A 27,621-nucleotide genomic window follows, 5' to 3' on the forward strand; every position below is an offset into this window, starting at 1 on the left:
TTATATTTAGGCCCATGTCGAGAAAATATGTCGTTTTGTTCCACTGTGCGGCGTCGCCCGTGACATCGCAATAGATGCTCACGTTATATTCGGGGAAACGTACTTTACGCAATTTCAACGCGCTTGAGTGTGATTGCAGCAGTTCCCGCTATTCGTCGTCTGCCTTCTGTGCAGTCTCAAGCATACTATGATCAACCGATCGCGATACTGCTTCAACGCGCGACAAAGCATCCGCTACCTCGTTGTCTAACCCTTTTACGTGTCTAATATCAGTTGTGAATTGACTGATATAATCTAGATAATGAAACTGTCGCGGCGAGCATTTATCTAATTTCTGCTTGAACGCATAAATTAGTGGTTTATGATCCGTGTATATCACGAAAACCCTACCTTCCACGTTATGCTTAAAACGCTTGACTGCGCTATATATGGCGAATAGTTCGGAAATGTCCATAGAATCTGATGCTGCGTAGTAAATTCGTACTAGACGCCGAATTTTCTGTAAAATTACGAAAATACAGCGAAGAAAGTGCGCGCGATGGCTTTTTTTTGAACTTCGATGGCTATTTACAATCACTTGAAATAAGGAAAATTAAATCTACCTACACTAGTCTGTTTAGGAAGCTCTCTTCTATTTTTTAAGACCAGTCCGAACTTTCTAGCATTCCTAGATTTTATGTAATATCTCATTTTTACCCAAAATTGTGCTATTTTACAAAAATGCGTGTTTTTCGAAAACTTCTTTCGGATTCGTATTTAGGATGGGGAACTCTACAAGGACCACCCACTGGATATTACAGATCAAATATCGTGTTGGATAGTGTAATCGAAACAAAAAACTCGCTCCCGTAGTCCGGTAATCCTCAGGGTCGCAGCCAATACTCTAGCGCCCTCAACATTGCGCAGCCCAGGCCTGACTCACTAGGTGGTGATTCTCAATTTCTTTACACATTCGTTGAGAATTGTAATTGTACTTGCTGCCAATGCTACAGAATGGCATACGCATGGCAATGTTACGGCATTGGAATGTTTTTCAAGTAACTTGGACTTGAATGAAGAATATCTACCCGTCATCACCGAGGCATTGTCACAACTAAGGACTGCGATATTTTGTAAAGGAATTTGCATTTTCAGTAACTCATTTTCAAAAGATTTGAAAATCGTTTCTGCTGTACAATCGCTGGCACTCAGATCAATTAATTATAACAATTCTGACTTAATTGACAGACGACATGGCTCAACATACGTAACCGCTAGGGTGAGCCGTTTATCGTTTGTCGAATCCAAGGTTTCATCCTCGTAAACTGAAAATTTTGTGTGCCATACATTGTCAATAATGAGTTCCATTTCGCGAACGCCTAAAACACTCGTAATAATTTTACTACGTTTACTGCGACTGATTTTCATGCCTTGTAATACTTTAGGCTCCTTGCCTACGTCTTGCGTGAGATGAAGGAAATCAGACGCGACCGAAAGGGGAACATTATGTTTGGCGAAAAAAGCGACATATTTTATCTCCGCTGTTTTTATTTTTTCATCGAGTGTCGATGAAGAAGAAGACGCGACGAACTCCTCAGTTTGGTTTTCTGTTGGTAACGGTTCTTCTCCGGTTGTGGTAGAACCGATACCTTCAGTATTATTACTACACATTTGCTGCATATTCTTAGTATGCAGCTGTGTAAGCGAGTGCCTGCGCATTTCTGAAAGCCGATCGAAGACTTTGTTGCAGGCTTTGCAGAAGCATTTTGACTCGTCCGTGAAAACAGTTTGCAATCAAACCTTTAGAGTCAAAAACGAATGTTGCTGGAATCTTTTTTCATACCTTTTAGCTGGTCCAAAATCCATTGTTAAAGCAGTTGCAATTCCTCTTTAGCCGAATATATCAGGGAATCACTCCTCCGGAATCACTTAGTTTTCAGGAGTCGTGTACAAGAAGAAAGAATTATGGCTTGTTTTTCTGACGAGGAACTAATTGTATTGATGACAATTATGGAGAAGCAAGAGGAAGAAAAGGAAGAGGGCAGTGCAAAAAGAAAGTGGGTCCATGATGCATGGAAGAAAAGATATAGTGATGGTGAATTTGTAACATTGTACAAAGAATTAATCGACGACGAAATAAAATTTGCAGAATATTTTAGAATGTCACGATGTACGTTTGAAATATTATTATCCAAGATAGAACACCGCAGAAAGAAAAAAGATACGCGATGGAGATTATGTATCACCCCCTAGAAACGATTGGCAGTTACTCTAAGGTGAGTTAAATGGACAAAAAATTTGATTGTTTATACCAAGTACTTGTATTACTTTATTGGAGTTCCGTTTCCGATTCATTATTCAATAACTGTTATTCTTTATTTTTTAATATTTACGCTTCACGTAATATTATGTTTTAATTTTGTTCTAGATTTCTAGCAACTGGTGATTCGTACAAAACAATTTCGTTCAGTTATCGCCACGGCCAAAGCACGGTACACACTATTGTGAACGACACATGCAGAGTAATAGTGGAGTGCCTCATGCAAGAAACAATGCCACTGCTAAGTGAAGAAAGATGGAAGGAAATCACCAGCGAATTTAATGACCTCTGGAACTTTCCCAACTGCATTGGTGCAATAGACGGGAAACACGTTGTTATAAAAGCTCCTGCAAATACCGGGACACAATATTTTAACTATAAAAAAACATTTTCAATTGTTCTGTTGTCGGTTGTCGATGCACGGCATAATTTTGTTGTCGTAGACGTAGGGTCCTACGGAAAGAACAGCGATGGTGGAATTTTTTCGCATTCCAATTTTGGAAAAGTGTTGAAACGTGAAGCTTTTAATGTCCCGAAAGAAACATCGCTACCGAACTCGACGAAAAGAGCTCCATTTTTTTTAGTTGGAGACGAAGCTTTCCCTTTAAAAACGTACTTGATGAGACCCTACCCGGGACAACAGATGGAAGACTCTCAGAAAGTAATATATATATAATTATCGTTTGTCGCGGGCAAGAAGGGTGGTAGAAAATACGTTTGGTATACTGTCTCAAAAATTTCGAATTTATAATCGGCGCATTGAGTGTTCGCCAGCAAATATTGACTATTTTATATTGTCTACGTGTCTTTTACACAATTTTATTCGCAAGCACGATGGGAAAAATGTTTCTACTAATAATGTAGACACTCCCACGGCATCCGCATCATCTTCAGAAACAAATGTGGCATTGCAAAATTTGCCGCTACAAAGTGGCAATTCCGCCAGGGATGCATTTCAAGTGAGGGAGATATTAAAAGAATATTTTAATGAAGAAGGAGCCGTAGCCTGGCAAAACAATAGGATTTAAATCTGTAAAATTGTGTATTATTTCTAAATTTAAAAACTTATTATATAAGCTAATATTATAAATCAACAATGTATAATACAATCTAATATTATAAATTTAATAATGTGTAATATAATCTAGTGTGTGTGCGTTCGTTCGTGCGTGTGTGTATATATATAAAACAATATACTGTTTCCTATGTTACTGTGGGTCAAAATTATTATAAAATTCTTGACATGTGGATGAGCTTTCTCCTAAATTATCTTCTCCCATCCTTCTATCCTCCTCGCGGAGTGCATTGAGTTCGCATTCTTGAACTAAATTAAAAATCTTACTACGTAACATGCTTTGCTTGATCGGAGGAAGTTTTTCGACCATTAACTTAATTATGCCGAAAAATTTGTCTGATACAGATGGCCGAGTTTCATTTTTTTTTTCATTAAATATTCCAGTAATTTTGATGATGCGGATTGATCATTTTTTCTCCTTGATATGGATTCTTCGCTACTGTAAGATGGCTCGGACTTATCTCCTGTTTCCTGCTCTGCTGTTGTGTCCTCAGTATTTTCAATTGTGGCAACGGTGGCTTCTGCCACCGTTTCTTGCACAACGGGCACTTCCCTACTATTTGGTAGACTGCAAATGGTGTCCCTCTCGGTCATATGGTAATTTAAAAATGACAATTGGTTGGAAAATTTATACGATTTTATAGACTGTGCAGCTTGGCCGCTTCGTCCCTCCGATTTTCGCAAGGCCTTTCTATATTGGTCCCTTATATTGTTCCATCTTGTTTTGCATGCTACTCCTGCAAGAAAAGCGTACCCTTTATTTTGTACACCATTTTACAAATATTACTATTAGGGTCATTCCATGCGAAATCGGGCACGTTTCGGAGCAAGTTCTTGTAATTTGCTCAAATTTGAATATGTTGTAGTCTTTAACGATATTTAAACGTACCCCAAAGGATTTTTCAAAATTTTGAAAATTGTCGATTTTTTATCTTTTTTAAAAATCGATTTTAAAAATCTGAAAGAAAAGAAGAATATAGTTTGATCCTTCCCCTTGATGGACAAACTTTCAAAAAGATGGACATTTCAAAATTGTCCCTGTGAAAATTGCCGAAAGTTGATGCTGCATCGTGTCTCACTGCCGCCGCGAGCGCGTCGTCGCTAGCAGCCTGGTCGACTTCAGCGGGCGAACGTGCGTTATTATTTGCGATCTAGGCGGTTTCACCCAACATTATTCTACATTATCTCCGAGCATTTGCAAGGTTTAATGCAATCAATAAATATTGGTAACTCACTCTTCGACTTATTGTTGAAAACATAAATATAATTTCTTAAATCATAGCTTTCATTTCGAAGATTTTGGTATTAATGCAGAATGGCACTTTTTTGCAATTTCACATGACAAAAATGAATGTGGACTTGTCAATAAGTATCATTGACAAAGAGTGAGTTACCAATATTTGCCGCCTTGATCGCAAATAATAACGCATTAATAACGTGCCCGATTTCGCGTGGAATGACTCTGTAATGAAATTTCAGCAAAACCCAATACACTGTTTTGTATCGAGTATAATACAGAGTGTTTGAGATAGTATTACAAAAATTTGAAGGGGTGATAGATCACGTGAATGTAAAGAAAAAACTTCTATATAACTTGGGCTTAAAACTGAAAACTTACCACTGTCGTTCATCTCTGCTCCTATTCTGCTCCAAATTTGCATCTTGTAGGCGGTGTCCATATATCTCTTATTTGTTTGATCGGACAGCACGGATTCTTGCCGAACCAATTCAATTAATTTTTCACAATCCATCTTTATTACTAAAAAAACGAAATATTAATTAATATACAATGAAGGCACATTTTACTGTATTTTCCCTTTATTATTTTGAAGTCTATTTTCATAGAATAAAACTTACGTTTTGTCTATGCAGTACACGAAAGTTAAGATAGAGCTTATACACTTTCTTCATAGCACCACGTTCAACTGTCACTAATTAACTGAATCGTTTCCACGACACCTTTGAATATTCGAAATAGTAGTAAAACCCGCGAGGTGGAGCTTTTGATTTTACCATGTTACTGTTTTATAAGGAGGCACCCGTTAAACTTGCAATTATCGGTAGGTATAGGCGAAATTTGGGACGGTACACGATCTTTAAGTTGTTATGGTCCACCAGCCAGCTACCTCCCGTTTTCTTTATATACCGATGCTTACTTGCAATACGCAAGAGTTACATATGTTCTTCTTGCAGTACGCGACGAAAAATATAGTACGTTAAAGTAATGACTTAATTTCTGCTCGCGCAGTATTGCAGACTACAATTATTGCACATTACATTTATCCATCTAAGTATTCTTTGCTGCGAATAATTATAATAATACAAGTTGAGCTGACAATTTCAGTTGGAGTACCCTATGTATAAAGTGGAAGAACCTACACTATAACAATACATTTATTGTACTAAAAAAATTCCAAATTCATAGCGCGGCGCACTGTAGTCAGGTCGGTGGACTCCGATACAGCGTTAAATTTAATTAACTTACCCTGCGATAATTTTATCACCAACATGTTACTCCAAAAAGTATCAGGTTTTGTACGAACAAGTCCGCAATATTGGCAAAGGAACATAGAATGGATTTGCAAATTTTGTAAGATTCGAGTCATTCCACGCGAAATCGGGCACGTTTTGGAGTAAGTTTTTGTAGATTGCTCAGATTTGAATATGTTGTCTATTCAATAGTTGTGTAATATGTTGAATATGTTGAAAATTTTTGATTTTACAGCTGTTTGAAGTTAAGTGCTAACTTTTTTTTTTTTTTAATTTATATTCTATAAAACTGATGGAACGCGGGAAAGGTAAGCGGTCGACGGTCAGTACCTTCGCCTGAGCAGCAGCGAAACCTCCCCTACCCGGTTTATGACACATTGTAAAACAATAAGCCTATTCTCCTGGAAAGGATAAACATGAAATGCATTTAAGACAATTCTTCACGTGAGACACTATTTTTTCTTTCATCTGTGGAAACCAATAGCTCTGCTTAATAATATCTCGAGCTTTTTCCGAATTCAAATGTCCCATACCATCATGATACCTATAAATAACATTATTTTCCATATGAACGGGTACATAAAATAATAAGTTATTTCCTCTTTTTCTGTACACAAGACCATTTCGCATTTCAAACATACTATCTTCTTGCGATTCTAATTTTGTCATAAGCTCTTTAATTTTCGGATCTTGATTTTGACATAACGATAAATTTACTTCAAACGGATTATCTTCGATAACTAATGTGTTAGTCGTTCGGCTTAAAGTGTCCACATGCTTCATTCTATCTCCGACTCTATGTTCCATAACATAATCATAATTTTCAAGCTCAAGAGCCCATCTGGCAATCCGAGGATTCAAATCCTTTTTATCTAACGTTAGTTTCAAGGAATTACAATCGGTAATAATTTTAAATTTAATACCTATTAAATAATTACGAAAACGTCTTAAAGCATAAATGACAGCTAACATTTCTAATTCAAAACTGTGGTATTTACTTTCAACTTCACTCGTTCGCTTAGAAAAACAAAATATCGGATGATACTTCAAGTCGCTTTTGCGTTGCATCAATACTGCGCCGAAGCCTAAGGCACTTGCATCGCAGTGTAATTCAGTCATATCGTGTGGATTATAAATCGATAAAACAGGTGCCTCAGCTAATTTTGATTTTAACGTATCAGAAGCATTTAACTCTATCTCACCCCATTTAAATTCTACATTCTCCTTTAATAAATCATAAAGGGGTTTTGCAATCATGGAAAACTTCTCGACAAACTTTCTGAAATATGAACATAAACCTAAAAAGCTCTGAACCGTACGAATATTTTATGGAACTGGAAAGTTTAATACGGCATCTACGCCACTCTTAGTCGGTCGTATACCTCTATTATTATCAATAGTAGACCCTAAATATTCGATAGAAAAACACAAAAACTTACATTTATCTATTCTTAAGTTTAAGTGATTATCAACCAGTAACTGAAAAATCTGCCGTAAGGTTCGCAAATGATCTTCAAATGTAACAGACGCTACTACAAAATCGTCAATATACGCAACTATGTCGCCATTATCAATTAGCTTTTTAAATATTTTGTGAATATGTCTCTGAAACTTTTGCGGGGCAGGCTTCAAACCAAATGGCATTTTCATAAACTCAAATTGCCCTAACGGTGTTACGAATGAAGTATACGGTATTGATTCCTCGGCCATATCTATGTGATAAAAGCCGTCCTTTAAATATAAAACAGAAAAGTACCGCTTATCTTTCATTATTTCTAATTGATCTTCAATGATCGGCAAAGGGAAATTCTCTCTATCTATCATCTTATTTAACGTTCTATAGTCGATGCACATACGAAGTTCTCCACTCTTTTTCTTTACTAATACTATAGGAGAAGCATACGAAGATTCACTTTCTTGTATAATTCGCTTTTCTAACAAGTTATCCAAAATTTTTCTTAATTCAACTTTTTCAAAATGCGATAATCTACGCGGTGCAAAATGAAAAGGTTTCTCATGCTTCGTAAGCGTAAGCTTTAATTCAGTTTTAATTTTCGGTACTTCCGGCCGTTGAGCTAACACATATTCGCTTTGAAACAACTTCTCGAATGCTAATTTCTGCGCAGAGGATATTTCAGAATTTATATTAAGGATATCAGTAACTTTATTCTGAGATTCAACCGTGTCAATGTTCATAATTTCAAGATTCGGATCAAATTTATCAGTACCCGCGTTAATAGACAAAGTTAGACCAAAAATTTTTATAACATCCCTTCCAATAATCGCAGATTGTTTCATTGTATTATCAGACACTACAAAAATTGGCACATTTTCTTCTTTCTTGTCCCGCAACGTAACAACGGCTTTAACAACGCCCAAAATGTTTAATCTACTATTATTAATTCCACAAAATTTAAAGTTCGACATATTCACAACTTCTAGTAAACTAGAAGGTACATACTTTTCCTTCACAAACGTAATAGGACTTCCTGTGTCTATTAAAACATCTAAACCTAAGCTTAATTTAGCAGTACCATTATTTAATTCGAAAACAATAGTTCTATTAAACTCACATTGAGCTACAGATTTCGGCGTAATACAATTGACCTCTTGCGTATCTGTCTTACTTTTACACTCTCGCGCCGCATGTCCTTTCTCACCACATTTGAAGCACGAGCCTTTTTCTCGTTGAGGCATTTTACACTCCCTAGACGTATGCTCGTATTTACTACAATTGTAGCACCGAATTTTAGCAAGTGTGCCCGTAGAATTCTTCATTAAATTACTCGGCTCCCGATGAGGTGTGCTTCTGGATGTTATCTTGTCCCGCGATGCAAAATATTTCGTTCCACTTCCCCTGGTCTTCATAGTCGACGCTCTGGTTGATTTACCCGCCGTTTCTCGTAGACTGATATTCTCGAACGCAGTAAGCAATGATGATTTCGAGTCAAAACGATGAAGTCATGCCTAGTTCCGCAAGGGTACATCTGGTTTACCGTCAATAATGCACTCCACTAATTCTTCTTCGTCAACCGACACGGTGTTAGCCAAAATAACCTTGTCGTGAAAATATGTTGCGAAGTCTTCACTAAACTGCCACTTTCTTTCTTCGAATTGTCGCCGTAGTTGCAGTTTGCTTTGTCGATGATCAAATAGTCTCTTCATCTCCCCCAAGATTTCCGAAACTGCAATTAATAGCTGCAACTGTTTTTCCCAATTTTTAAAAGAATTATCCGTGCCAGTGAAATTATTTAACAAATCACCCACTGACTTGAAGCTAATTCTAGGTTGTCGTTCCGACACATTTGTCGCCACGCTGGGAGATTCACGCAGGCGTTCATTTTCCCTTTCTGAGACGCGTAGTTCTCTTTCTAGCAGTTGTCTTTCTCTCCGCAGCAGTTCCACTTCTCGCAACAAATACGCATTCGCATCAAAATTTTGATCGACTATAACATTTCGATTCACTTCTCTGGACGATCCAGCAATCCCTTCTGTTTCATTTGCACCTTCCGTTGTGTTGTTCATCTCGCTTGTTTCTAACTGATACATCCAACCTCCACTTGGATCACTCTTTTGCAGCCTCTTGATCAAATCGACTTTCGATCCGTTAGTTGAAAGCCCTTTCTTCAACAATATTTCCTTTAACTGCACCACCTTCAGTTTACATTCACTCATTGTATCATCACAACTGGCAATTCTATTTTTTTTTTTTTTTCCAGAGAGTCACACTTGACTACCAGAAGTCTGTTTAAAAAAAAAATTTTGCACTTCACCACTACACTAACAATAAGTATTTTCCGCAAACGAATCCCACTTCTGAATTTGTAAGAAGCCTAGCGGTCTCGCCCGTGTCCGTAGGACGACTCACTGCCGTTTTCTTAAAAAATAATGGACGATCGCCACGTGTCGACCGTTGGCGATCTCTCCCTCTCTCTCACACCACCATCTAACAAAGGCATAGCCCTGCCGAATACATGTATGTGTGACTACTCTCTCACATGTTATTGTTTTGTGGACGAACCAACGGTTAACTTTGCACTCGTTGGGAGCCACCTCACGGATGTGGACGAACCAGTGCGCAACGGCCAACACCGGGAGCCACTTGTAGGTTAGGAAAGGGACCTTCGCAAGGATTGCGGAGATGTTAGTATAGCCTCGTAACTTTCAAATTTATAATATATCTCGAACGGTAAAGATATAATATTTGTGAGATCGTTACGCGTTGGCTTCTTATTGGATTTAAGAAACGTTATGATTGAACTAAGTCCAATTTAACAAACCTTATAAGAATATGTATATTATTACGAGTTTAAGTTTGACTCGAAGGAATACAATTGTCGAGGAATTTAAGTGTCGCGGAATTAAGTCCTCTCTTTCTAGATTACGCACAGAGGTATGCGGGGGACGCGTCGTTAAGACTACGTTACAGTGAATTTACTTTACGTACTGTTGTTGGGAACCCAGAGGTTTTGGAATAATACACGTACAAAACGTTAACAAATATATTTCCAAATGGGTACAACAATTAAACTTAGAAGCTACGTTCGCAAACTGACTTCAGGAGAGTGCTCGGAATCCTAGTCTACCCTGTAGGTTTTCGTGGGAGTATATATAACTGTCGGGTATTAGGTGGGGAGGTGATGATTTCAGCCATTAACCCTTAGCTGTAGTGTGAGTAAGCCGATCTTTAGTTTTTGGACTTTCAGTCTTACTCATCTATTTTGTCGTGCTTACCGATCTCCGAAAACACGCTTATCTGAGCAAACTCCGTGCGTCACAGCTAAAGCAGAGATAGTTTCCCAACACTGTACTCCATGATTCTGCTCGAAGGAGAACTAATGCTCGATCCTGTTTTCAGTCTAAGCCACGTACTAAACTCAAACTGGATTAGGAATGAGCCCGCTAGACCGAATTTCTTGGCCTTTTTATAGTCAAAAATTTATGGGAAAAATGGTGGGGACTCGGCTGCATCGCAGAGTTTCCAAGAAAAGTTGAATGATATTAGTTTCAAAGAATTCTATTAATTGGGTGCAACGGAAATGCCTATCGGCCCTTACATGGTGACTTCCAGGCAAAGTCAAAGGTCAACGGAAGGAGCTTTGAATCGAGCCCTTTCATAGTTACTTTACGTAACTCGTCTGGACTCGTAACAACACAATAATAACATTTTCGATATATTTCACTTCCTCCTCAAAAAATTCCCAATATTCATCAATTTTTTAACACCAAGAACGTAGTAACCCTTTAACAATGAAAGTGTCAGACTATGTATAATGTGTAGAATTTTACTTTATCGTGAAGTCATAACCTAAAATTATGGGTTAATTAACCTTCGTACGGGCGCGCTTATGACAGATGCACGACCAGGCGCGTGGTGTACTCAGTTCACCAGGTAAACATAAAAAATGAATTAATTACTCTGAATTATCTGTATTCTGTTCGGATCCACAATGACAATAACAGCAGATAACAATGTCCGTTGAATGTCACTTACAAACATGATTCAAACACGCCCTGCATGTTCTTGTTGTGACTTGATTTTTGTCCTATCACAATAGACATATCGTTTTCTTTTCAACTGTGGTTTTTCTACTGCGTTGTGTTCTTTGCAGCCTTCTTTCTTGTAATTTTGTAAGAAGTAACGTATATCTCTGGGAAGGGAAACAATTTGGGCACGCTCAGTCAATGTCTGTTCCATCAGTTGAAACCCTAGATTCTTCAAAAATATCCTTAGTTTCAATGCGAGATTATGAGGAGTTCCTTTGTATATAACTTGAGCATTTATCCCAGATAAATTCAAGAACGTGAAAAATAGACATAATGACCATCTTCTTGTTATTCGTGACACAGAATATTTTGCTTCCATCTGATCTGAAGTGTCGACTCCTCTCTTTGTCATGTTATAATCCAAAATTATATGAGGCTTTTTAGTATTTTCATCAACAAAACCTTTATTGTGCATATATGATAATAATATAACTGCTTTATTTTGTTTTGGTACGTGAGACACAATCATCATTTCGTGGTGATAACCAAATAATGAGGAACCCACTTGTCTGGATTTGTGTGGTAAAAGGTAAGGCGGAATTTCCCTTTTATTTTTTCTTAGTGTCCCAATACAAGTAATTTTATTGCGTAGCAAGGATTGATGGGTATTTGTCCCACATTTAAAATGCGCTTGATAATGGAGACGCACGAGACATATGCGAACGCAGTGCTAATAGAGTTTCTCGTTCTGTATGATACGTTTTATACGCATAAACGCGTGTGGTCGCATTGTTTTACCAAAAAATATAATGTTTCGTTGGTAATTATTGACAATTACTTACTCCTCACCGATTTCTTTGAAACTTTTTTGTATGGTGTATTTTGATGCGTAGATTAATAAATATAAATGAAATAATTGTCACTCTCTTTTCGTTTTCGAGATAAAAATTTTTATACATATGAAAATGATGGTTACGGGTACCTCTGTACTAGCCATACGGTGTTGGCGGAACGGAAGTTGTGCGCATGCGCCTCTAATATGGGTTCACGAGACGCTCATGCGTGTATAGAAATCTTGAATTTCCCACATTACTTTTACATTATTAGCAACAATGGCTACCATGGCTACTACACTATCGTTGCGTGATTTTGAAGACATTCTTAAAGATCGTAACATATTAATTGATTTCTTGGCATCTTATGGGGTATTGCGTGCAAGAGTCGTATGCAAGAAGTGCGGAAATGAATTACTTCTGAACTATGAGAAGTTAATATTTTCATGCAGGAAAACCGGATACATAACGAATGCCCACAAGAAACGTATGAAAATACATTGTAATTTTTATTTGAGTGTCCGAAAAGATACGTGGTTCGGCAATTCCAATTTAAACATAGAAACTGCATGTCGCTTTATTGCATACTTTTTATTGATGAAGCCACCCCGTCAACAATTTTTTAAAAACGAACTAAATTTATGCGATAAAACTATTGTAGACTAGTTAAACTTTTGTCGAGAGGTAAGTATTTCATAAATATGCAATTAAAAACATTATATATTTAAAAATTTGAGATGTATTGCAATTATAGATGTGCATATATTTTGTGGAAAAAAATTCGCAAAAATTAGGAGGGCTAGGAGTAATTGTTGAAATTTATGAGGCAAAAATTGGCCATAGAAAATATAATAGGGGTCGCATTATTGAAGGCAATTGGATTTTTGTAGGAATCGAAAGAGACTCCAAAAAATGTTTTTTGGTTCCTGTTCCTAACAGAAGCCAAGAAACATTACTAGACGTAATAAAGAAATGGATTTTACCCGGAACGGCCATCATATCCGATTGTTGGACATCGTGTAAATGTTTGGAAAACAACAACTTCCAACATTTAACGGTGAACCACAGCCAAAATTTCGTGAATCCGGAGACAGGTATGTTTTTCATGCAAGCCCATAAAATGGATTAATTAGTATTTTAATTATTAATAATAAATACTGTTGTTGTATTAAACTTACACCACTTACTGAACGAAAGAATATAATTTATTCTTATTACATTGACTCATACATAAAAACGTGGTACTCGGGCTCGAGACCATACAGCACCTTTCTTCATTCGCGCACGCTGCACACGCTACTTCCGCCGTGCTCATCCTGCACCATCTTCATGGCAGAATGGCAGAGTGGCGGAATGTTTGAATTATACTTCTTTTTCTTCTCAACAAATACAATATATTTAAAAAATATCTTTAGACGCGCATACAGAAAACATAGAACGTTTGTGGCGAGACGTTCGTAGCAGCATTTCGCGATACAGAGCGCGTGATTATCATATGGAGGGATACGTTGCCGAATATATTTTTAAAAGAATTTTTCCGCATAAGGGCAGAATCTCAAATTTCTGTAAATTAATTGCTGAATTACATCCACCGATGATAGAGGAAATTGAAGAACCCAGCAAGGAAAGCAGTAGCCAAGAAATCAATTAATATGTTACACAAAACGGCCCTTTTCAGGGCCACCATATATTTTAACGTAGAAACGCACAACATCTAACATTTATTTTAATTTAAATAGTACATCCTTTTATGTCGTGATCCCCTAAGCGCGGTGTGGGAGTGCAACACCCACGCACACCGGGAGCCCGGGGGTAGAGCCCCCGCTGGGGGTTGGGGGGGGGGGGGCAAATATATATATATATTATTATATATATAAAATCCTGGACAGTTGATTATTTACTAACCTATTAAAGATACGAAAAAAGTTTTTATATGAAATTGAATGGCAAGACGGGGCTGATTTATTGGCCCTAACAATTTTTTTTTTATCATTATTGTTTACAGAGATATGAAAGTTAAGTTTGGTTTTTTAAATGGGATTATATATATTTTTTTTTATCAATAGATAGTACGTTTCAAGACGAATTCAGCAAACATTAATGTATACACCTTTTTTCAAATAGTTTTTAAGATATTACGCGTAAAAGTTTACTGATTTTCGGTGGAAGAAAATCAGCGAGACCAGGAAGCACAGTAGGGAGTCTCGACTCTCGACCACACTTAAGACGCTACGGGTTAACACGTTGCGTGCGGGGATAAAAAAATGATCGAAAAAGGTTTGTCCGATTGTATGCTAGCGCGCGGCAGCACCGCCGGGTCAATAATTCTCCGGGGAAACGGGCTCAACTCGATAGAGCTACCCTGTCGCGCGTCGAACGTGTTAAACGTGCCTCTTGAAACTGATACGAAGAGACTGTGGTAGGAACGGCAGGCCTAAATCTTCCACCGAAAATCAGTAAACTTTTATGCGTAATATCTTAAAAACTATTTGAAAAAAGGTGTATACATTAATGTTTGCTGAATTCATCTTGAATCGTGCTATCTATTAATCAAACAAAAAATATATAATCCCATTTAAAAAACCAAACTTAACTTTCATATCTCTGTAAACAATAATGATAAAAAAAAATTGTTACGGCCAATAAATCAGCCCCCTCTTGCCATTCAATTTCATATAAAAACTTTTTTGGTATCTTTAATAGGTTACGAAATAATCGACTGTCCAGTATTTCGTGGGACATACTGTATATTCTCTCCTGCAGGTCTCCGTTGAGGAATGCACTTTTGACGTCAAACTGCAGCATCTTCATATCATGAATTGCTGCTAAGGCTAAAAGGATGCGGACTGATTCGTACCGCACTACTGGAGAGAAGGTTTCCTCGTAGTCTATTCCATACTTTTGGGAATATCCCTTTGCGCACAATCGTGCCTTGTAGCGAGTTATAGTGCCGTCTGGCTTACGTTTCAGTCTGTAAACCCATTTACAATCTATAGGGCGACGACCTTGAGGAAGAGGGACCAGTTTCCAGGTATTATTTTTAGCTAGAACTGAAATTTCCTCCTCCATAGCTTGAGTCCAGTTTTGTGACTCTTCTGATTTCATTGCTTCTTCATATGTTTGCGGCTCATCGAATGTTGCTGCAGATGCAACATAGTCTTCGTAACGCGCTGGTTGACGAATTTTCTTACGGTTTCGTAAGGTTCTTTCACACTGAGTTGACTCTTCAATAGTTGGAGGTTCCTGATTCTGAGAGTTTTCATCTTCTGTGTTGATTGATGACGTCTCTTCTCTGTCTTCATTTGTTAACCATTCATATTCATATGTATCATGATCCAGTTCAGGTTGTGCAACCCATTTTGGTGCGTTCTCGTTGAAGTTCACATCTCGCGCAATAGTTATTGACCTTGTTACTGGGTCATATAGTCTATAATTACTGCTGTGACCATCATATCCGACCAGAATCTTCCTTTCTGACTTGCTTTCAGATTTGGTTCTGAATTGCTTTGGTACGTGGGCATAGGCTTCTGATCCAAATTTTCTCATATGTTGAAGCGAAGCCCTCTTTCCAAACCATCGTTCGTAAGGCATCCACTTCCATTCAGTTTTGCACAGTCGTCGATTTAACGTGTAAACACTTGTGTTTACAGCCTCCGACCATAGTGTCTCGGGAAGACCAGACTCAATCAGCATAGTACGAGCACCTTCGACGATCGACCTGATGTCTCGCTCCGCCTTGCTATTCTGCTCGGGTGTATATGGCGAACAAGTTTCATGGACAATTCCTTGTTTCTTGAAGTAATCATTCATATGTTGGTTGATAAATTCAGTTCCGTTATCACTTATTACAATTCGTATTTTGTTACCTGTTTGTTTCTCAACTAATTTTTCAAACTGTAGGAATACTGAGAAAATATCACTTTTGTTCTTTATAAAATAAACAGACCTGTATGATGTGCAATCATTCTTAAAGACTATGAAATAATTTGATCTTCCAAGTGATGTCTGAGGCATTTTTCCACATAGATCAGTGTGAATAAATTCTCCTGGTTTGTACGAATTACTCTGCTGAACCAAAGGATATGTCCTTCGATGCATTGTACCATACTGACAGGACTCGCAGAAAAACCTATCTGAAGCATTCCACTTAAGTTTTGGAATTAAATCATTATCAGCTGCTTTCTTTAGAGTCTCAAAATTTGCATGGCCTAACCGTTCATGCCATAACAGCGCTAAATCAGTTTTGGCACAATTTGCTTGTACAGAGATTTCTACCCGAAATAGCATTTTATAACACTGATTCTTTAACTTTATGCCGGTTGCTATTAATCTTCGATTACGTACCTCGATTTTGTTGTTGTCAAATATAATCTTAAGATTTTTATTAGGAGTGGCTCTCACTGAAAATAAATTCTTCCTCAAGTCCGGAATGTAAAGTGTATCTTCCAACGTACGTGATTCCCAAGTTCCATTTACCAGTGCCATAAGTTTGATGGAACCAATTCCTTCTGCCCGTACAAATGAGTTGTCTCCTATCTGAACCGATATGTCACAATCTTCCAGAGGCCTTAGTGTCGAGAACCATTCTTTCCGTGAAGTCATGTGCTTTAATGCAGCACTGTCAGCGAGCCATACATCATCACAATTGGTAGCCAACATGTTCCTTGTTTCAGCACTCAGAGCTTGATGTTTAGACTCAGGGATATCTCTCTGAGGTTTGCATAGCCTCTTGCGACATTCAGATTTATAATGACCTTTTTGTGGCAAAAATAGGATTCCACACCTTCTTTATTTGCAACCTTTTTATTCTGTTTGCCAAGGTTTCTTGAATCGTCTTTATCTTCATTTTTACTCTTCTCTTTGGGATGACTGATCTTCACTGCTGCAAACGCTGTTGTTGCTTCGTCCAATTGAGACAGACGTTGTTCTTCCTTTAATAACCTGACTGTTAGATTGTCAAAGGTTTGTTTCTTTTCGTCATACGAGTCCCACGCTGTAACAAATGGATTATACTTCATAGGAAGACTACCCAAGGCCTTCGCTACTTTATCCACATCTCCCACTGGTTCATCAACATCTCTCAATGACTGCGCTAAAGATTCTACCTTACTAATATGCTGCGCTATTGTATCAGACTCAGACATTTTATAATTAAAGAATTGCTGCTTCAGTACCACCTTATTTACTGCAGACCGTTACTCATGTATGACTTTGAGACGATCCCACATGTCCTTGGCTGAATTACAGGTCATGACTGTTTGTAACTGATCAAATTCCATACCTGTTGAGATTAAGAGCATTGCTTTCTCGTTGAGATTATCCCACTGGCTCTGCAAAGCTGTACCTTCTATTGGTCGAACCCTCGTGCCGTCTACAACACTCATTACTTTTTCGGCACGAAAAATAATTTCCATTTGATATTTTCATAATTGGAAATTCTTTCCCGGAAATTTTTGAATATTGAAGCTTTTTATTTTGTCCATCTTTTACGCCTGGTTTCACGTGCGTTAAACCAAAACTGATGTGACAAACGCAAAAGGGTCCCGAATTGAACCGACCACGTGCAAAGATAACCTCACTTAAGACACGTGCTTCTTATATTCTCGAAGGAAAACGACTGACTTTACAGTGGACCTTATTTTTGTACCTGGGCCCATAACCTGTTCGAATAACTCAGTCGTTTGTACATAGTTGGTAAATATAAGACTTTAATAGAAAGAAAAATAACTTGTTACATTTGTAGCTTTTGCGTAACTGATCCTCCATGCTCTCTTACACACACAGAAGTCGCCATTCATCACACACACACACACGCACGCGCGCGCGCGCAGTACACTTCACTTTGTAGAGAGGATCCTCTACCGTGAATAGTATAAATAGTTACATAACCTAACTCTCGTTCAACGACATATATATATCGTATTTGCATAACTCTTGCGTTATCGAGATAATTAATAAATAATTATAATCACGTTCAATATAACCTCACAAATAAATAATCACATATAATATAACCTCATATCATCTTATGATTTTATTTAACCAGATTAGAATAGTTACCATTATTGTATTAACGTTAGGATTAGAATAAGTATTATTGAATAAATTATTGTTAAGAAAGATATAAGCCTTGGATTTTAACTCCTTAACCGCACGCCACACGAACCCCCACCTTTCCGTCCATTGGAAAGCCGCTTTTCCATGGACAACGTAGCATAGGTTTAGGGACGTTACACTCTAATTCTGGGAACAAAATACAAATGGTCCAACATTCGTTACAAGGGAATTGGGAAACCCAGAAAAACCCATTCAGACCATACAAACTATACGCAAAATAATAATAATTTTTATGCGTGTATTAATCTTATTATTCTAATCCCATTTTTGCTCTAAATTCCAAATATTTGTTTGTTGGCAACGGCTTCGTTAAAGCATCTGCTAATTGATCACCTGTAGGAACATATTGAAGTTTTATTACATTCTTTTCAACTTGTTCTCTTGAAATGTGGTATTTTATGTCTATATGTTTTGAACGCTTATGACTACTTGGATTACTCGCAATATTAATGCAACCCATCTTGTCTTCGTAAATTATTATTGGATCAGAGACACTTATATTAACCCTTTGCGGACGAGTGCCGCATATATGCGTTTTACGCAAATCATCAAATTGGCCGAAGAACTCATATATGCGTTTGGCGAAAACAGTTGATAGAGCCGAGAAACGCGTATATGTGTTTCTCACTAATATGATCGATGAAGCTAACTTTTCATTGTCAGAAGAATTCTTGTATCATTCGCGTCAGCGTCAGCGCAAAGTCAGTCAACATTTTGCTCGCTAGTTGTTAAAACCATTATTTAAAAGATGTTGTACACCCCAAAATGAAAAGAAAGTGTGAAGTAAGTGAGGAAAGCAGCAGAAAGGAAAATATTTTATTCGACGAGGAAGAAACTTATAATGAAGACAGTACAGAGAGCATGGAAACAGATTCAGAAGGTGAAAACGATATTATAAATAATAATATGAAATTATTTCATAGTAATAGAAAAAGGCACAGAATAATAAGTACGTCTTCAGAAGATTCAATCGAAAATATTAATAATTTTGGTAATACATCTATAAATTTTTCATGGACGGAAAATAATTTGAACCCTGTATTACATCCTTTTAATGAAACAGATTCTGGAATAAAAGCGGATTTAAATTCAAACTCTACTCGTTTCGATGTCTTTTCATTACTCTTTTCAAAAGAGTTAATTTTACACGTAATGGAAAAGACAAATATTTATGGAAAATATGCTATCGAAAAGAAGCAATCTAACTACAATTCATCGTCTCCAAAAATTTGGAAAGATATTTCATTATCCGAAATGTATAGATTTCTTTTTGTGACCATGTTTATGACGCAGAAGAGAATCCTTACTGTGAAACAGTATTGGTCAACTGATAAAATATTATCTTTGAACAGTCTTTCTAAAATCATCATAAGAGACAGATATTTAGAAATATTTAATAGCATTCATTTTAATGATATGAATGCACAAGACCCTAATGACCCGTTAATAAAATTACGGCCTGTAATGAACATTCTGAAGTCAAATTTCGCTGGATCCTTTTATCCATTTCAGAATCTCTCTATTGACGAAAGTCTGTTACTATACAAAGGAAGATGTTACTTCAAACAGTATATCCCTTCTAAAAGGAGTCGATTTGGAGTAAAATCATTTGTTTTATGTGATTGTAAGACCGGATATATTCTAGATTTTATCATATACACTGGTAAAGATACTGATATCAAAACAAAAAATTTAGTGCTTCGAAAATCTGGAAATGTTGTTACAACCCTTCTGCGACCATATCTTGAAAAAGGTCATACTTTAATTACTGACAACTTTTACACAAGTCCACATTTGTATTCATTACTTCATCAACATAAAACTAATGCATACGGCACAGTAAGAAGGAACAGAGTTGGAATGCCGCAGATGAAAAAAAAATCAGGCCTGGAGAAATCGAATATCAATCTACAAATAATTTATTGGCAGTGCGATGGTTAGATAAAAAAGAGGTGTGGATGCTGTCGACAGTCCACAGTGCTGAAATAACTGAAAGTCGACGAGTAGATTATCGCACGGAATTACTTAAAAAAAAACCAACTTGCGTTATTGATTACAATTACAACATGGGTGCCGTCGACAAAGTTGACATGACTTTAAGTTCATTGCATTGCCTGAGAAAGTCGACAAGGTGGCACAAAAAATATTGTTTTCATTTATTGGATCTTGAAATATATAACGCTCACATTATTTGTAATCAAATCACTGGAAAAAAAGAAAAATTCAGCAAATTTCATCTTTTATGTGCAAAAGAAATGCTACGAAGATACCCACAAGATATGGTAAATCAGACAGTTATAACTAAAGATGCCGACAATTTACCATTTCGGCTAACAGAAAGGCATTTTATATCGCAATGTTCCACTCCAAAAGGACTATCTTCAAAATCAAGGCGAAGATGTGTTGTGTGTACAAAACGGAAGAAAAGGAAAGACACAAGATACGAATGCAAGGAATGTAACGTAGGTCTTTGCATTGATCGATGTTTTGAACTATATCACACTCGGGAAAATTATTGATTAAATTTTTTATTGATTAACCTTTTAATTTAATGATTTTGTAAATAAATTTGGCAAATATTTTTACTTTTAATTTCTACTAAATAATGTTACTAAGTAATGTTAATAAACTAAACTGAAAAGTTAATAAACAAATAAACATTTTATTTATCCTGTGGAAAATCTGAGTATATACATATAATATGTCCAGAATTTGAGTTGGAGTGCTATGAACGAAAACCGCGGTTAAGCAGAAATATGCGCTGGCAATTTTAAATGACTATCGCGGCAGGAGCTCGGCACCACGGTACGGTTCACTTCGAACCGTCCCGTCCGCAAAGGGTTAATACTAATTACCAAGGATTTTAACCATAATGCCTCTCTCACGGCTTCAAAAAGAACCATGTACTCTGCTTCTGTGGACGAGACAGCTACTAATGTTTGCCTTTTCGTATTCCAGCAGATTGTACATTGTTCATACAACTTAAATAAATATCCCGTTGTGCTCTTACGATCCGTATTTTCATTACCTCCCCAATCAGAATCGACATACCCACTAAATAGATTTTTATAATCAATTTTAACGTATGTTAATTTAATATCAGCAGACCCTTTAAGATACCTCAGAACCCTTTTAAGGTTTTGCCACAGTTCTCTGTTATTTTTACTTGAGTATCGACTTAAAATATTTACCGCTATACTTCAATCGAGTCTCGTACAAATCATTATATACATCAAGCATCCAATTAAATTACGACAAGGTGCATTACATTCTTCTTCCGAATTCAAAGCTATATGACCTAATACACTTGGAAGAGGTGTACTTACAGGTTTGCAATCTAACATATTAAATTTCATAAGAACAGTCTTAATATATGCATTTTGATCCAATGTTACTTGTTCATTAGTTCTTCCCACTTTTATTCCAAGAAATAACTTAATTTCATTTAAATCTGTCATGCAAAATCTATTTTTTAAATAATTTTTGAAATTTTGCATTGTTTCAGATTCAGCAGTCATTATCACTAGATCATCCATATATAGTACTACATATATATTCTTTAATATATTCTTTCTATCTAATATATAAATATAACCATCCGCTGATGAATTTCGGAAACCTTTCTCTAGAAGAGCTTTTACGAACATCTCAAACCAGCATCTGGCTGATTGCTTGAGACCATACAAAGCTTTGTTCAATTTACACACTTGATTATTATTATTACATTTAACATCTTCGGGAATTCGCATATAAATTTTTTCCCTTAAAATAATACAATTTGAAAATGCCGTCTTAACATCCATGTGATGCACTAGCAAATTATGCTGATTAGCAAAAGCCATAAGAAATCTAAAGCTTGACATTCCAGCTACAGGTGCAAATGTTTCATTATAATCTTGCAAATATTTCTGACTGAAACTACGGGCCACTAATCGAGCTTTGTATTTTAACGGATTTCCGAATTCATCATTTTTGATCGTGAATACCCATTTACAATCAACAATGTTCTTATTCTTTGGCTTCGATACCAAATCCCAAGTTTTATTTATGACTAACGAGTTTATTTCATCGGCAATAGCTTGTTCCCACTTAGCTCTGTCATCTCTAGTTTTAATTTCATCAAATGAGTTGGGTATTTTACAAATTATCGATTGAGCGCATAAAAGATAATCATCGTCATTATTAAATTCATTATATGACATAGGAGACCGTCGCTTAATCCTATCACTCCTTCTAGGTTCTATACTATCTTTTAATTCTACCACTTGATTATTTTCTGGTCCCGATACTCCTGTTACATCTGTTTTAGTTACAGATTTACTTTTCTCTTGATCTACCATTTATTCTCGGCTCTACCATATCTGATTTATTGTTATCAGATTTTTTTCTTTTTAACACATCTGATTTTTGATTATCAGATTTATTTACTTCACACTGTATATCTACTTATTTCGGCATCAGTTTCACATAAACCACGTTTTAAACCTATTTCCTTTATTACCGGCCGAGATTCTAAGTAATTAACTTCATCAACTATTACATCTCTAACTATCTCAAATTTCCCATTTTCTACGTTCCACACTTTGTATCCATTTGGTGTAAATCCTACCACTATACATTTATAAGACTTTTCGTCAAATTTCGATTTCCTAACTTTATCATGCACATACACTATGGAACCGAACACTTTTAAATACTTCAATTTGAGTCTTTTATTATGCCACAATTCAAATGGCGTTTTATTAACATTAAGAGCTTTCGATGGGGTTAAATTAATTAAATATGTAGCAGTTAAAACTGCTTCTCCCCAGAACTCTTTTCCTAAATCTGCACCGTTTATCATCGCACGTGCTTTTTCAGTTATAGTTCTATTCACGCGTTGTGCAACACCATTTAATTGAGGAGTTCGCGGAACCGTTAAGTGATAGCTGATACCCTTTTGTATACAATAATTTTTCATCTTATTAGATAAATATTTTTTGCCATTATCACAGTATAAATTGACAATCTTTAAATTAAAACGTGCCTCACTTTTAGTAAAGTAAACTCATCTATGAAAGTTATAAAATACTTTTTATCATTAATTGTAGAAGGAGTGATCCGTCCACAAACGTCTGTGTGAACAATAAATAATGGCTGCCTAATGTGACTTTTATCTTTTGCCTTTTCAAATGGCAATTGTGCTTGTTTTCCTTTAATACAAGCTTCACATATATTATCGTCTGGAATTACTTTTTCAAGATACGTCACATCTTCCACCATCTGCTTATTCTTCAACTGCAAAAATTTTGCCTTTCCTATATGCCCTAAGCGCCTATGCCATAATTCATAATTATTAACTATTTTATTAGAAATATAAGTATTAAGTGAATTTACCCCTTTTTCGATGACATCAAAATCTGTAGATATCAAATTATTTGAAGGCTTACCTTCATCATCATTTTACCGTCTTTGATTATTTTGACGTCTCTGTCATTGAAAGTTATACTCATTCCTTTTTGCTGCAATTTTCTAACGGATAGTAAGATGTACGGCACATCCGTGCAGTACAATACGTCCTCCAGAACGCCTTCAATTCCAATATTGGTGGTCACAGGTATCTGTTCCTTCTTCGAGGCAGCTATATATTCTCCATTCTTCGCTATCGAAATCCTGATGGGTGGATCAAGTACGGTCATATTTGAAAATACATTATCTTCTTTGACTATATGATCCGATGCTCCAGAATCCAGGATAAATGTTAATTTTTCGGTTTTCATGACCTGGTAGTCTCCGGTCATAAACGCATATCCCGACACGTTGTCGCTTGTAACAGCTTGCGTCGTCTGAATTGTATGCATATTCTGATTTTTGTTTCTTTGTTCTGCTCTATATTGGAGCCTCTTCTTATAGTAATAACATTCTTTAATCTTGTGCCCTGTCCTTCCACACTGATGACACTTTCCGGTAAAAGATTGTCTATTCGGCTTGAATGTATTTCCTCTTCTAATGTTACCTCTTCTATTACTTCCTCTTTTAAAGCGTGTACTTCCAAAATTATGTGGTCTTTGATTTTCCACTTCAGCTTGGAGTACTTTCGCGCTGGTATCCAACTTTTCACTCTTAATTTTCGTCTCATGATCCAGCAGTCTCTTTTTAACTATGTCAATTGTAATTCTCGCTTCTGTCATCATCGTTTCAATGACAGTTGACACCGTATCATATACTTCGGACAAACTAGATAACAAAATTGAAATAATTTCGTTTTCCCGCACAGTCACACCCGTAGCTGATAAATCTGTGACTAAATCGTCGAACACTTCGAAATGATCTTTCAACGAACTGTCACTTTTCATTTTCAATCTTAATAATTTTTTTCTAATGGATAATTCCGTAGCCGTACTTTGACTCTCATACACTGAATCTAAACTCAACATAATTGATTTTGCTGTACTTCCCGGAGTGTCATACTTCAGATGCGTATCTGATAAATATTGCACAATTATGAAGGCAACATATTGCCTTCGATCATTCTGCGGTGACAGGAACCGGTGGTTGCTCGTCAAGAACTTTTAAGACATCAAGTTCATATAATAAATTACGAACTCTATGCTTCCACGCGTTATATTTCGTACCACTGAATTGCGGAATGTTTTTCCTGTCTTTGGACATATCCATTGTCACTTAGTTTAAAGTATTTTACACTTAATTGATTAAAAAAACACTAAACTAATTAACACACAATACACTTAATTATTATAGAATGTGTTCTGGGCCCATAACCTATTGGAATATGGGATAACGATTTAAAATAAAAAGAAATCTAATTTTAACACAACGCACGGAAGAAGTCTGTACGATATCAGATCCCACATGAATATAACCAAAAGTAAATAAAATACCACAGAAACAAGACAGAACACTTTTCGTATCCTTCGATACTTGTTTTTGTTCCTTGATTATTTCCAGATAATCTATCCAGATAATCCAGATAATCAAGGGTCTTTTTGAAATCTATGTAGTTCTGAGTTTCCACAGAGTTTAATCTGACGTGGTCCCCCAAGAACTTCAGATTAAACTTGTTTCGAATACTATTTTTAAGTTGCTTGGCCAGGGATATAACACTATAGGCACTCGCGTCAGTGGTGGGGAGGGGTCTTTCTTGAGGTACTTGAATGTGACTTCCTATTGTAGGGGTAGTGACTGGTTTTGGAGTTTTTCGTGTTGTGGCGTTATTGGAGTTGTTATCACTGACCTGTTTTTTGAAGAACTCACTGTTGAGAAAGTCAAACCTATTTTTAGTCGGGATGTTGGCCTGAAATGGACTTCGAAGTCCATTGGATTCTCCTTGGTGGTGGCAGTTCTATCCTCAGTTTTACCCTTTTTGTTACTGATGTCTGATGATTACGAGGCAGCAGGAACGACATCCGAACCGCTTGGATTAATGTTAGCCCCTGTTCTCTTGGGCATCGTGCATTTTGGTGAAGTAGAGTTAGTTAAGTAAATGCCACGGTGGCATTTAATCCTCTTATATACAGGGTGTTTCTAAATTCGTGGGAAAACTCGGAGATGTAGGTAGAAGACAAGAAAATAAACCGAAAACTTCCTATGCAATATTCTCGGAAACGCTTAGTTTGTTAGTTATACGCGATTTTATATTTCGTAAAATACCGATGTAACAGTGACCCATCCCCTTTAAGGTCAGTGTCCTGGCTTCGACGAGGCCTCGAGCTTTTAAAGGTCTAAGCATTTCTGGGCCTAAGTGAGCTTCTGGCGACTCGTAACGCGTGCCGAGAGATATCTCATCGAATGAGAAAGCATACTTTCTAATTGAAAATACTATTGATATTTATCTACAATTAAGGGGTTGCTTTGGCATTTTTAGAAAGTCGAAAATTTTGCTTTCTCATAAAGGGATGTCTTGAACCTATTTAAATAACGTGGTAAAGATTTCATACTAAAATATTAAAAATGAAATTCGGTTTGAGTGGAGAAATATCTTCGAATCCGGAAATATTTCTGAAAATTCAGGAATCCTTTCGGAAAAGACTAAAGATGTGTTTGCGTGAGGGTGGAGGGCATTTCGAACATCGATTATAAACATATGGTAAGACGTTATTATTCACACACAGCGTTCTTCTTTAATACTCTAGTCGGATTTTTAATATTTTAGTATGAAATCTTTTCCACGTTATTTAAACAGGTTCAAGATATCCCTTTATGAGAAAACAAAATTCTCGACCTTCTAAAAATGCAAAAGCAACCCCTTAATCGTAGATAAATATCAATAGTATTTTCAATTAGAAAGTACGCTTTTCCATTTGATGAAGTACCTCTCGACATGCGTTGCGAGTCGTCAGAGGCTCACTTAGGCCCAGAGATACCTAGTCCTTTAAAGGGGATGGGCCACTGTCATATCGGTATTTTACGAAATATAAAACCGCGTATAACTAACAAACTAAGCATTTCCGAGAATATTGTATATGAAGTTTTCGGTTTATTTTCTGGTCTACTACCTACATCTCGGAGTTTTCTCACGAATTTAGAAACACCCTGTATTATTGGATTGGAATTGGACACGCATAGCGCGCGAGGTCTGACAAACTCCTTCGGTGTAATGCCAATCGTTAAATCAGAATCATGCACAAGCTTGAAACAATATCAAAAGCAAAAGCGAGCACGAGCACAAGCACCTCTCCCGTAAACACTCGAGAACAAACAGCACACACGGCGCTGTTAGTAGATCAACAAACGAGAAAACCGTAAAGAGCTTCGACAAACTCGTGAAGCAGATACTCACTGTTCGAAGTTCAGCGATTGAATGGGAGAAATGTGTCTCCTGCTGCTTTCGCAGCTCCTTATATACCCACCAGTCGGAGTTCGCACATGCGCAGTTGTTCTAATTCTAATGGCGCTCTTATTCTAATAGTGACTGTTTTAATATGAAAACGTACGAAATATGTTATACTTATATGAGAATGTAATTAAAATCTATAGTATATAACGTGTGTCGTAATACAAAAATATCTATTAATAAATGAATGAACAAAATACGCGCTTATATACAATAATAAGAATGAAATAGAAAGAGATAGACATATTTACACTAAGATGGAGAGAGACAGCGATAGTAGAGAGAGATTGAGTGAAAATAGGAAGAGACAGAGACAGAGTCGTGGGGCGTTACACGTGCCTAAACAAAAGATTGTATTTTCGATCAGTTGTGTCCATTTCGCGTTTTGTGCGGTAATAGCTTTTAAGCTCATTTCGTGATAGAATAATTTTAAAGGTGTTTGTAAAACATTTTTAAATGAGTATTATTTGCTGTCTTGTAGTTAATG

General features: G+C 36.6%; 3 protein-coding genes across 4 annotated transcripts in view; 2 read left to right on the forward strand and 1 right to left on the reverse strand.

The window, feature by feature from the left end:
* Positions 1-27,621, reverse strand: part of LOC143186537 (angiotensin-converting enzyme) — a 349,658-nt gene that overhangs the window by 151,268 nt on the left and 170,769 nt on the right. The window lies entirely within an intron of this gene.
* Positions 1-27,621, forward strand: part of LOC143186517 (eEF1A lysine and N-terminal methyltransferase homolog) — a 131,577-nt gene that overhangs the window by 56,769 nt on the left and 47,187 nt on the right. The window lies entirely within an intron of this gene.
* Positions 1,669-3,465, forward strand: LOC143186539 (uncharacterized). Its single transcript, XM_076390229.1, is given in 6 exon segments — positions 1,669-1,686; positions 1,730-1,832; positions 1,874-2,218; positions 2,261-2,321; positions 2,408-2,960; positions 2,962-3,465. Coding segments are annotated over 6 exon segments (1,446 nt in total). The 3' UTR covers positions 3,328-3,465.

This window comes from Calliopsis andreniformis, unplaced genomic scaffold (genome assembly GCF_051401765.1).
Source record: "Calliopsis andreniformis isolate RMS-2024a unplaced genomic scaffold, iyCalAndr_principal scaffold0001, whole genome shotgun sequence".
Classification (NCBI taxonomy): Eukaryota; Metazoa; Arthropoda; class Insecta; order Hymenoptera; family Andrenidae; genus Calliopsis; species Calliopsis andreniformis.